The 12,726-nt window shown below is 42.2% G+C and overlaps 1 protein-coding gene across 4 annotated transcripts; it reads left to right on the plus strand.

The window, feature by feature from the left end:
• Positions 1-468: 468 nt before the first annotated feature.
• Positions 469-12,491, plus strand: UPK1B (uroplakin 1B). Of its 4 annotated transcripts, none has more exons than XM_073577091.1 (8): positions 469-617; positions 6,513-6,597; positions 7,570-7,770; positions 8,879-8,953; positions 9,797-9,922; positions 10,564-10,743; positions 11,505-11,588; positions 11,838-12,491. In XM_073577091.1, exons 2-8 carry the CDS (start codon positions 6,532-6,534, stop codon positions 11,886-11,888), a joined length of 783 nt encoding a protein of 260 aa, XP_073433192.1. In that variant the 5' UTR covers positions 469-617; positions 6,513-6,531; the 3' UTR covers positions 11,889-12,491. The 4 variants fall into 4 exon arrangements, with proteins under 4 accessions (XP_073433192.1, XP_073433194.1, XP_073433195.1 ...); XM_073577093.1 differs by having other exon boundaries at positions 554-598; XM_073577094.1 differs by lacking the exon at positions 469-617 and adding an exon at positions 757-780.
• The last annotated feature ends 235 nt before the right edge of the window (positions 12,492-12,726 follow it).

The following is a 12,726-nucleotide window of genomic DNA, read 5'->3' on the forward strand; positions in this document are numbered from 1 at the left end:
GGGGATTTTGCGTTGGGTTCCAGGATCAGCAGTGATGCTGTAGTGGATGTGGGGGTCTCAGGCTCACCCAGAGCTTAAAAGTCTGTCTCCCCAATCAATCCATGTAGTAGTTATAGGCCCTTTTAGGGATTTTGAACTGTGGCTGATGAGCTGTATGTTACATTATTGCTTGGGGGGGGGCTAGTTTTGCAACTTGGCATAAAGTGGAATCCATCACAAAATTGTTTGTATAATGTTTCCATCTGTCGGGGAACCACAAGTCCCAGAAATCAATATATAACGCGTATCTTTACGGCGATGATATATAATGACGCGAGATATGTAATTTGTATTCACAGATCAGGACAAGGCTGAATCACACATTTTTGGGTCCCCCCCCCATGAATCATCGCTCGTCTCTCCAGCAATGGCTGAGGGTTTTAATGTGACATTCCTGCATAACAGCGGAATAGCTGACATGCCTCTGCTGCAACCTGCTCATCCAGGTACTGGGGGGTCACATGACAACCTGTGACCAATCACAGGGCTCCAAGAGAGAGGGCTTAAAGAGTTGCAGGAGGACAGGTGTGTGAGCCATTGGTGAGGAGCAGCAGGACAGGTGTGTGCACCCAGGGCTGGTGAGTCTGTGGGAGAAGCCTTATCTAAGGGTATCTATTGATGTAGCAGAGCAGAGTTTGTTAGATTTCCATTTTTGCTCTCTAGAGCTGCAGGATAAGTTTAATAATGTGAAGAAAAAAAAAACTTGTTTGATAAATTCAGCCCTGCTACATCAGCATGTAGGTACGTGTAGTGGAGCTGAGTTTGTTCGGTACACATCATTGTATTTCTTTTGTATAGAGCTATATCTTCGCTCCAAGATCCTTTTTATTGTTCCTAAAGAGTGAGATCACAAACTCAGCTCAGCTACATCTGTCTGTGGTTCTAGTTAGTGATGAGATTATTCAGCTCGTTGTGCTCTCACGAGTGGCGTAATATCGGTTTATTCCACCTCTGGGACCTATAATAATTCCTATTCAGCTCTGCTACATTTCTCTGGTAATTAACAACTTGTTATTCTGCATGATTGCATCTGTTTTGTTTTAAATTCACAAATATCTGATTATATCTAATATATCCTAGTTTTTCCGCCTTGTGCATGTGTGAGCTGAGTTTGCAACTTTGTATCTATCACGGTGACTTCTGCGCTTTTATCAGCAAGTAAATTTACCGAAGTATCCAAACACATAACGTTGTATCATGAAGCACAAAGTGTCTCTCTGTAAACTGACAGGTTCAGCTCTGCTGCATATTAATACATCTGTGGGGTCCATTCTGCATCACTGTTATAACCTTTCCCTATTTTGCAGTTTTTCTTCTTTTATCATTACTTTTAAAGGGGCTCCGAACCCGGCAGTCAGTATCTTGGTGTTGTAGCATTATAAGGGTGAGTGCACACGCTGCGGATTTGCAGGTAAAGTGACCTGCGGTTTGACACCTGTATAATGGAACCGCTGCTGAATCCGCAGAAAGAATTGACATGCTGCGGATTTAAAACCGCAGCAAATCCGCATGGAAAAATCTGCAGCATGTGCACTGCGGCTTTTAAAATCAATTGGTTAACATTGTACTGTACAACGCCTGCGGATCCGCAGCAAAATCCGCACCGTGTGCGCGCACCCTAAGGGGAGCACCTGATATCGTGACCTGTATGGATATAAGGCTACGTTCACGTGCAACATTTTTTCTTTTTTTTCCCCCTACCAAAAAAAAAAAATTGTGTTTTACAGTATCGGCAAAAGCTATGAGGGTTCTGAATTATCCTGCACACTTTTGTGTGTTTTTGTTTGTCTTTTCCTGACTTTTTTTTCCGCTCCTAGGAAGCAATGACAGAGTTCAAAAACACGAAAAACGGGCTCTGCTGCTTTTTTTTTGCAGCATTTTTGGTAACTAAAACTAACTTTATTACACATGCGCAGTGGACACATCATACACGTAATTCGCATCCAGCAAAATGCTGCAGAAAACCGACATCTTGGAAGCAGCATTTTTACAGCTAAGAAAGCAGATTGTCTGCTGGAAATGTGTATAGTGTTCCTGGAACTATGAAAATGGACCTGAAATTGTTGATACCAGGGAACAATAGATTGCATTCAAATGCACAGTAAATGGAAATGAGCTGAAGGGTTATTGTCTGTGTGAGTGATGGGCGCCGCTCTCATGATGACCGCTTGCTTACTCTAAGCTTGTCCCTTTAGGTGTACTGGCCCTTTAAATAAGGCCTACCTGACTGTATTTAGTATAGGTCATATTGGCCCAAGAGTCAGAAAATGAAATTCCTGGGTCCCAATGCCCAATCTGGAACAGGGCCCTAAATGCCACGTGTTATTCTGTATACCGGTGCTGTCTTGCGTGGCACAGGGGTTTTGGTGACCTCCCTAAGTGCCAGGGCCCAGGTGTGACTGTTGGGTTGTGGTCTCCTTTAAGTGTACATCGGCCTCTTTTTCTATGGCGTGTTGTTCAGTTGCCCGTACGACGGCCATAAGAATGCGAATGATGCTCGGCGGCCATCGCTGCGGTTATTTCTGTTGCAGCGTTTGTTGCTTTAGGGCTTCTAGGTGCGGCCCCGTCTACGTCTTAGGAAAATAATAGAAACCTCCCCCGCCCCGTATTGTACGTGACGGTGATGGTGGACGGGGATGCCAATTCCAATTCACTCATCGTCACCCCCGTTATTTATTATCACTTTCTGGGGGGGGGTTTAGTGATTTATTTTGTTTAAACTTATTTTAATAAGGATTTGTCGTAGCCCCCATTGTAATGATTGCTTTCTATGAATGGAGCTTTTTGATTGGATCCTGGGGGGCTTTGGATACACCGGATCCTCGACGAAGCAGTCACTAAAAAGTCTCTGGAAGACGCGACAGATCCGCGCTGTCTTATCGTAAAGTTCTGCTATTATGATATTTTGTTATTTTCTCACCATTTCTAAGATCTCTGCTTGCATGAAATGAATGTGAACTTCCTCACTTTACATCCAGAGTAAAACAGACAAATGAACCCCTGTCCCTTCACATCGCTTTACTACCATGGTAATTATTGTAGACCAAGCTCTGTGACCTAAACATCCTGCACTGAGACATTGTAACAAACTGTCCTGAGAGGAGAGTGGTGTAATAACCTCACAGAAGAATGTCTAAACAGGATGACAAACCCTCCTCTGTGAGAAGTGTAACGTCGAGATACCTGTTCACATTCTTCTTGCTTTCAGTGAATTGAAACATTATTTTTGCATTGAGATTTCTTTTTATTTTTTTATTTTTTTTTTTACACTACTGGAAAAGTGTAAAAAAAAAAAAGTGACACATTCAGCTCTGCTACATCTTTCTGTTAAGTTGGTGACCTTTTTCCCAAATATTAGACTTTTTGTTTTTTCTCTTCTTTTTTTTTTTTTTTTTTTCTTTTGTCAATGGAACAGGTTTATCATTGCTTTTGTGCCTGTCTCCTGCGTAATTTTTGTTTACACCTTTTTTCTTTTTGTACACAATTCATTACTCTATATCCATCTTTGTCATTTTTATGCGCTCGCCTGTTTTTTTTATTTTTATTTTTTTCCACTTTGTTTATTCCAGATGTTTTTCCTGTGATTCAATTTAGACTTAAAAAATGCAGAATTTGATGCAACACCTTTTCAGTCCTTCCCACATTCCCTTGGTGTATTTTGGCTCTGTTTTGCAAAAAAAAAACAAAAAAAAAACAAAACTTTTTTTGCACTAAAATGTCGCAAAAATTGTTCAAGACAAGAAAAATGCCCACTTTTGATTCTGTGCCATCTTCATGAACCGCATCAGCTCTTTTGAAGAATTTGGCACAAAAAAAAAGCAAATGATGAATCTGGATCAATATCTGTAGTAAATGAGGATTTTATTTATTTTTGTGATGAATGGAAAATAAATAGATGGATTCAGGAACCGCTTCTCATTACCGACCTCCTAATATGGCTGTACATGGATTAATTTGGACAGTAAGAATCTGGGAGAAGCCGGATGTGGTGCCCACTAGGAGCGTACACCTCAATGGTGGGATACAAGGGTTATCAATGCCAAGCTGAGATCAGATAATGTTTTATTGATATTTTTCCATTCGCTTTAGTGCATTAAACAGAGCCCCTCTGCCTAATCTGCAATACCAGACACAACCTATGGGGCAAGGGAGGCGCTAGTCAGAGCTTCAGTGCATCATAAGCAATATTTGGGCTCCAGCCTTCTCTGAATTTCCATACTGGTTCTGTGTCTTCGTGTTGTACCTGTAGGTGGGGTAAGGGCTGAATTCGAGGAATTATACACTTCTGTGTAGGAATGTGGTATTCGGCTGAAAGGGCATCGGTCCCACCTGAATAAGGGACATGAGTGAGAACTGACACCTCCTATAGAAAGGTGACTGGTTGTGTGGGGTCAGGATAAGTATACAGGACCATGGTGAGGAGAATGTGATACGTGACGTTTAGGAATGCAGTCAGGCCGGGACAGCGACTGAGTGTAGGGTCGCAGGTGTAGGACAACTTGTTTTTGTGTTTTGGGTTTTCCTGCATACAAAAAAAAACCCCTCATTGCAACAGATCTCCCTGTTTGCTTTGTCTTGATATGTATAGTTTTAAATGGCTGGGGGCTGTATACTACAGATAAACCCCACAAACAAAGGGCGCCCTACTAATGTATGTCATGTGCCCCCCCCCCCCCTAAAAAAAAAAAAAAAACTAGACACAGCCTATGAACAGGTGAAGAAAACTGATTTATAATGTATATCTTGTTCAACCACTTTTTATTTAATGGGATTGACCAGGTCAAGAAAGGGAAAAAAAGCATTAACTTTCTTTGTAGAAACGCCGCTCCTGAGCACAAATCTGACCAATTGTAGTGAATGGAGCGAGCCGCAACACTACATACAGGCAGCCATGTTTTCCTATTTCTTGACTATCCCTTTAAATCAAAGAGGTAGAGCCTGGCACTGCTTGTTTGTTTTTTTTTGTTGTTGGACACCCCTGGACTTGAAAGAATTAGTAGTGTTTATTCTCAACTTTTGGGTAGTAAAGTTTAATGGAAGCTGAAAGTATGTTACCCCCCCCCCCCCAATATGTCAGCAAGAAAATAGAGAAGGGTGAGGGTCTGTGCACACGTTACGGATTTGTCCCCGCGGATCCGCAGCAGTTTTCCACGTGGTGTACAGTACCATGTAAACCTATAGAAAACAAAATCCGCTGTGCACATGCTGCGGAAAATTCAGCACAGAAACGCAGCGGTTTATTTTCCGCAGCATGTCAATTCTCTGTGCAGATTCCGCAGCGTTTTTACACCTATTCCATTCTAGGAATCCGCAGGTGAAATCCGCAGTGAATCCGAAGGTAAAACGCAGGGAAAAATCTGCACAGCAATCCGCAACATGTGCACATACCCTTAGAAAGGGAAAAAAAGCATTTTGCAGGTGGCCTTTGTAAATGTAAGGACTGGTTATTGTGGGAAGCCAAAATGACTTTAGGACCATCTGGTTATAGTCACAACACATTAAGGCTGTGTGCCCACGTTGCGTTTTTTTGTGTTTCCGCAGCGTTTGTGCCGGCTCAGACGCTGCAGAAACTCTTAAAAGAAGCTTCAAATTAATTTGCATGCGTTTTGGCTTTTTGCGCCAATGCATGTGTTTTTAACCGCTCAGGAATCGCTTAGCGGCTAGAAATGCAGCATGCTCATTAATTTCCGCATTGCTGAGCGTTTTTAGCCTTCCCCAATGTTCCCAGAAAACGCGCGTCTTTTGTGCAAGAAACGCGCGGAAAAAGACACGTGTTTTCTGGGAAGGGGATCAGTTTCCTGAGCGTTTAAAAACGCTAACGTGAGCACATAGCCTTACTGAAAGAATTGGTAGGGATGAGCGAGCGTGCTGGGATAAGGTGTTATCGGTGCATGCTCAGGTGCTAATAGAGTATCTTCGGCATGCTTCAATACTATGTTCGAGTTCCTGCAGCTGCTTATCTCATGGCTGTTAAGCAGCCGCAACACATTCATGGATTGTTAAACAGGCGGGCAAACCCTGCATATGTTGTGGCTGTCGAGCAGCTTAAAAAAACATGCAGCCGCGGGGACTGGAACATAGAGGATATTTGGTGCGCTCTAATACTACTTGCACATGAGCGTGCTCAGATAACGCCCTATCCCATCACTCGCTCATCACTAAAAATCAGTCCTAGGTTGACATTTGCAGAAACCACAATATAAGATGACTGTCTTGGGCATAGTTATAAGGGCACTTAGGGAGACGCCATCCTTTTTTTCATTCTTTGGATCTTCAGACAGTTGTCCATAATGAAGGCATGACCTAGATCATTGGTAGTCGCCAATGAGCTTTTGTCATGGACAAGAGCCGTGGTGCACAATGGTCCTCCTACAGGTCTATTGAGCTGATATCACCTTTGTAGTGTGTGTGTATACAATGTATCTAATACTTTACTCTGGAAATGTAACATTTCGTTATTTCCTCTTTCGTAGATTGTCCACTCTTGTCAAAATGAAGGGAGATTCAGGAGTTCGTTGTTTCCAAGTGATTCTGATTCTCGGCAATGTGGTCATTGGTGTAAGTAGAAATGTTTTTGACTCTTGTCTCGGTCCTTCACATGGACTGTGAAACAACTGAGGAACACTGATCCCAGCTGGAGTAGAGGAAGATCCAAGAAAGATAGTGATATTTCCTTAGTAACCTAGAAGTGATCTGATTAGTCCTATTCTTAAGGGCTGGTTCAGAAGTCTGTGACCATTGATCCGAGCATGGGCCGCTAAATGTAGCGGAGAGGAAAAAATTGTAATTGCTATACCTCCAGTGATTCATTGTGGAAAAACCACTTGATTCCACGTAGGGGCCCTGTAGACCTTGTGTGGTCAGGGACGGTGTGGTGCAGAAACACACCAGACTGGTATCCAGGTGAGAAATGGAAGAGAAGGTCTGTAATCTTATGGATCCTTAATCCATTTTTTTTTTTTCTTCCAGTGGTGCTGTAGCCCAGTTGTCTACTGACCTTCTCTTCCGTTGGCTGCGGTTCTCCGACCAGCGCCTGACTGCTTCTCATATTTCTTTGAGACTGTTGCACTCTGATTAGGAGACCCGTGGCCAGTGCATGTATCACAATCCTTCAGGGGTTTCTACATCCCAATTATTTTTCCAAAAAATAAAAAATAAAAATTTAAACTAAAGGTTGGTGATTGGCTGAGTGACATTTTGGCCTTAAAATGAAGATCTGAGTATCACTAGATGACGTTTATAACAACTAGTGCCCTGACCTTTATTCTGCCATATTTTATATTGCGACACAAACTCCTGTTGGCTTTAGCAGCAGCTGACTGGCATTCCATGTAATATATTTTAGTTTATGATAATCAAGAACTCCTAGGTCTTCTTCTCCAGCTGGGACAGGCACCTTTGCAAGACATGTCATGGAGGCTTTTTGATAGCTGTGGTCTATTAACCCGTACTTTTCCAGGCGACCATTAGAAGTTGTGGCTTTTTTTTTTTTTTTTTTGAATGTTGATGGCTTTCTCTGTTTCCCTCCAGCTGGCTGGTCTTGCCCTGACGGCGGAGTGCATCTTCTTTGTGACAGACCAAAATCGCCTCTACCCCCTTCTAGAAGCCACCAACAATGACGACATCTTTGCAGCGGCATGGATTGGCATATTCACTGGTTTCTGCTTTTTCTTGCTCTCCATCTTGGGTATAGCTGGCATCATGAAATCAAATCGGAGGATGTTAATGGCGGTGAGTTGCCCCTGGTCCTTAGTGACGAAAATTAATTTAATGATGTTTTCTTGCACACAGAACAACGCACAGGCTGGTGTCCAAAAACTTTTCTCAAAGGGTTTGATCATTTAGGATTCTGGCCACTTTGATCTTCATGATTCCCAAGAACGTTCAATGCCCCTGCTGACTTTCAGCAGTCATAGTCTTATGAAATGGATGGTTTTAATGGAAAGTGAATAGAGGTATCAGTATTGCTATTGGTCTACTTTGCATACGGACTTCTTGACTGGGATGGTTTTTGGGTTGTTTTCTACAAGACGTCCCTTTTAAGGTTGGTGGAAGCCTCTGGACAAAAATAAAGGTGATGGTGTCTTCCCTTCTGTTCACTTGACCTGCCAAGAACTGGAGGGGTCGCTGTGTAGGCAGGAGATAGGGAGACTGTGAGAAACACCGACAGCTCTGAGCCAACGCCTTTAACAGCAACATGGGTGAATTTCCACCTCTGTGATGTCAGAAATGAGCTATGTATAGATTTCTCTAATCGGCGAATGCATCAAGACTCAGTATTTTCAATGCCTCAAGCAAATTTAAAAAAAAAAAAACAAAAACAGCAAAACTTCCTTCTTAAGGAATTAAGAAATTGTATTTATCTAGTTAAAGGGTCACGGACTTTAATGATTCGATATGAGACACAGTGGGCAGAGAGGATGGGTGGAAGTGGTTGTGGGATCCCCAAAACCAGGCTCGGACTGGCCCATAGGGTAACAGGGGAATCCTCCGGTGGGCCCCTGTGCAGATCTGGGCCCCCAACCCCACTGCATGGACTGAACTTGATATGATTCACTTGATTCACTCTGTACAGAAAAAGCAGCATCTCATCATTCATTATTAAAACTACTCAGTTTATTATTATACAGAGATGTAGGTAAATTTGTGAACGATGGTAGTGTAATATTTGTATGCAGGTGAAAAGTGGGCCCCCTCAAAGTCAGTTACTGGTGGGCCCTTGGCACGCCAGTCTGACCCTGCCCAAAACGGTGGAGACCCTGAAGCAGATGTTCAATGTTTTACTTTTAGCTTATGGCGTGGTTCAGTTATGACTTATTTATTTTTTTTTTTTTTTCAGTATTTAATCCTGATGTTCATCGTTTATTGCTTTGAAGTTGCATCTGCCATCGTTGCAGCAACGCAAAGAGATTTTGTAAGTATTCATGGGTGACAGATGGGTATCGCCGCAAAGATTGTTTTGCCCAACCGTACAATCAATCAACTTGGTGCCTATAGTCCCCACCCACCACAAAAAAAAATAAAAAAAAATTGAACCCCCTTTTCTGATGCTTTTGATCAGTAACGCCGCCCTCTGTGCTTCAATAGGGAACTGCTCCTCCAGGAGCTTTTACTGTACATCAATATTTCCATAAACTATGCGATTGTTACAAAAGATTGTCCTAATTGATATATTGCACGTTGTTCAAAATACCTTTTTTTAAAGGGTTGTCCACTTTAGAAAATCCCCATTTGTTTACAAGTGTCCCATGACGTGAACATGATGGCGAGTCTTGTCGAATAGCCTGTAAGCTATAGAGAGAACTTGAAGCAGGCTTGGACTGGCCCACAGGAGAACAGGAGGATCCTCTGGTGGGCCTCCATACAAGAATGGAGACTCCGCTCCACCTATGAGTAGTTAGCTTAATACATGTACAGACAAGGGCGTCATCTCATCCTCCATCTAACAAACTACCCGATTTATTATTTCTCAGAAATAGAGGCACATTTTTGGGTTAGGGTAATGTGATATTTGCCTGTAGCTGAACAGTGGGCCACCAGACTGTTGCTGGTTGGCCCTTGGCATCCTAGTCCAGCACGGACTGGAAGCAACTGTTTACTCCACCTGCAGCTCCCCCGCAGGCGTAAAGAAGTATTGCACAAATCTCATTGAAATCCACATACTAAATTAGTCCAAAAAAAGGCAAAACAAGCGAAGGGCATTGATGAAAGGATATGTTCTGCTTCTGTAATACTGTGTTTTTTTTCCTTCATTTAGTTCACTCCTAATTTATTCCTGAAGCAAATGTTGGAATATTACCAGAACCAAAATCCCAGTAACAACAACGACGAACAGATCAAAGCTAACGGAGTGACTGCCACCTGGAACAACCTGATGTTATTGGTACTTTGTTTATTCTACATTTATGGCCCCATCTGTATGATAAGAGCAGTGGGTGACATCAGTTAAGGGTATACACATTATATGAAGACCACCTAGTCTATATGGGGGGGGGGGGGGAGGTGTTCTGATTCTTTCCCTGACGAAACTATGTGGGAGAAATGACGGGTCAGACATGTTAAATTTCAACATGCTCAATCCTTTTGTTTTCACCTTCTTATATAGTCTGCCACCGCTTCTAACAGTGACTCCCCTTTTGAGAACACAATCGCGGTCGGCAGAGACGAGCGTGCATATCTATGAAACGATAAGGGGAAATAATTTTCAGTCCAAGCAAGTTATATGAATCATATGGCCGACTTTACTAACAAGAACAAAGTCATAAAAATTGGAGTTCGACTGAAAATACTGTAAAATATTACTGTGCTGCCTCTTAACTTGAGGCCAGCGCATTGAAACTTCAAGATATGGAAAAATATTTGGATAGGTTTTCGTAGTGGAATTTGACATTGACTTCTTTAGACCCGTATCCTGTCCTCACGCCTCCTCGTGAACAGTATACGGTATTTAGTCACAGTTGGTACAACGTGCAAAATGCTCAAATCTATTGTAATAGTAATAAAGTATTTAATTTATTTTTGTAGAAAAAATGTTGCGGGGTCAACGGTCCTCTAGACTGGCAGCGATACAGTTCTGTATTCCGCAATTTCAACAGTGATGCAGCCTATCCTTGGCCTCGGCAATGCTGCGTCATGGACTTAAATGGACAACCGACTAATCTGCAGCTCTGTAGACTCGGAGTCGATGGATATTTGTATATGAACGTAAGCAACTTCTCTTGGCGAGGCCTTCAGTGAGCCATTGAATCTTTGTCGTGCATGTGAAGCTGGCCTGCTCCTGCTCGGTCGCGTTACTACTATATCCTTGATGTGAGAAGCGGAAAGTATATTTGCCCAGAAAACCATTGGATCCCCAAGCCCTGTCACATAGCATTGGCCCAGGTTTGGTTAATGTCAGTCCTAGGCTGGACTCCCTGACCATGCAAACTTGGACTTGTGGTGGCTCTGTTATAATATGGCTAAATATGCTCTCTTCTTGTAAGGGTATGTGCACAGGCTGCGGATTCCGCTGCGGACCCGCAGCAGTTCTAGCTGCGGTGTACAGTACCATTCAAATGAATGGTAAAAAAAAAACCGCTGTGTAGACGTTGTGGAAAAATCCTCGCGGATTTGCTGCGGTTTTGAAACCGCAGAAAGAAGTGACATGTCAATTCTTTCTGCAGAATCCGCAGCGGGTTCCTATCGCCACCATTGTGGAGATGGTGAATCCGCAGGACCAAACCGCAGATAATCCGCAGGTCTTTTGACCTGCGGTTTTTGCAAAATCATTGCGGATTAATCCGCAGCGGATTCCGCAGCGTCTGCACACACCCTAAAGCAGATGGTAACAATGGGCTTGGGTTCTCTCGCCAGGGCATCTGCTTAAACTTGGTTCTAGCCCTAGTGTGTCTCTAGCATAGTCTGTTTTCATGAGTTGTCAAGCAGAACCTTTCTAATATACATGTCTCTGATTTTCTTCATTAAAGGGCTGTTATGATCAAATTGCTGGACCACTGTGGCGTCACGCTTGGGGTGTAGCATGGTTCGGATTTGCAATTCTGTGCTGGACAGTAAGTATATTGACAATCTCGGTTGAACCCATTTTCTTGTAGTTAATCTTAAACATCGATGTCTTATTTGCTCTTTCTCATCTATCCGTTCCTCAGGGGTGGTAATTTTGTAGTTAACGCCCCTGAGAAAGTGCCACAAGGCTTCTCACTAGTCCTTTTATTTCCTATTTTTATCGGCTTACAATCTTCTCATTCTATGACTCTTTATAATTATTCATTATATTAATATTTTAATTCTTCCAATCTTAGTTCTTTGTGCTGCTCGGAGTCATGTTCTACTGGGTTCGAATTGAATGTTAAATTCCAAGATTTCTTCTCCTGTTGGAAAATTTTAAGAAATGAATGACCAAAGAGCAATCTGGCCAATATGGAAGACGGGACATGAAATCGCCTCTTCACGAAATCCAAAGTATTCTCTCTGACTAATGATATGTTGGCCGCTGGACTTGTTGTTTTTGGGGGGAGGAGGGGGAAGTCATCCGACATAATGCTGCCTCCTATAGCCCTCTGCTTTAGAGGTCTGTAGTGGTTGTGCTTGAATAAGTATTGTCTTGTATATATCTGTAATGTATCTCGTCCTGTAACCAGTTTACCAATGTTCCACATGAATCCTACCAGATTATTCCTGACCTGTTATCACCTGAGCTTTTTTAACCAAAACAGTAGCTGGTAACTTTCAACATTCCATTTTTATTTTAGTTTTTTTTTTTTTTTTTTTTTTTTCCTTTTAATTGTGAATTAAAATGTAACAAATGATATATACTTTTTTTTTTTTTCATCTTTATTTTGTTTTATTGTTCTTTATCTTGAACAAAAGAAAAAGTATTAGGTCTTCTTTCTTCTGTCTGCACACTTCTTCTTGCTTTGTGAGAATCACAGAATTAAATATTGTCCAAAAATTTACTATCTGCTTCATGTCATTTTACCTTTTTTAATAAGCAGAATTGGTCGATGTGGCGGATGGCTACAGAATTGTGGCGTTTTGAAACTGTGCCCATATAATCCCCCCCTAATCTGTGCCCATATCTGGAGTAGCTTCACCTTGTACATTTTTAATATCACTGACCACTTATATTCACCCAAGGTTTAATTGTAGAGAATCCCAAGTAAAAAGTTTTGTGATCTATTTTGTTGGGGG

Source organism: Dendrobates tinctorius, unplaced genomic scaffold (assembly GCF_039654945.1).
Source record: "Dendrobates tinctorius isolate UK_male_01 unplaced genomic scaffold, ASM3965494v1 ptg000054l, whole genome shotgun sequence".
NCBI lineage: Eukaryota > Metazoa > Chordata > Amphibia > Anura > Dendrobatidae > Dendrobates > Dendrobates tinctorius.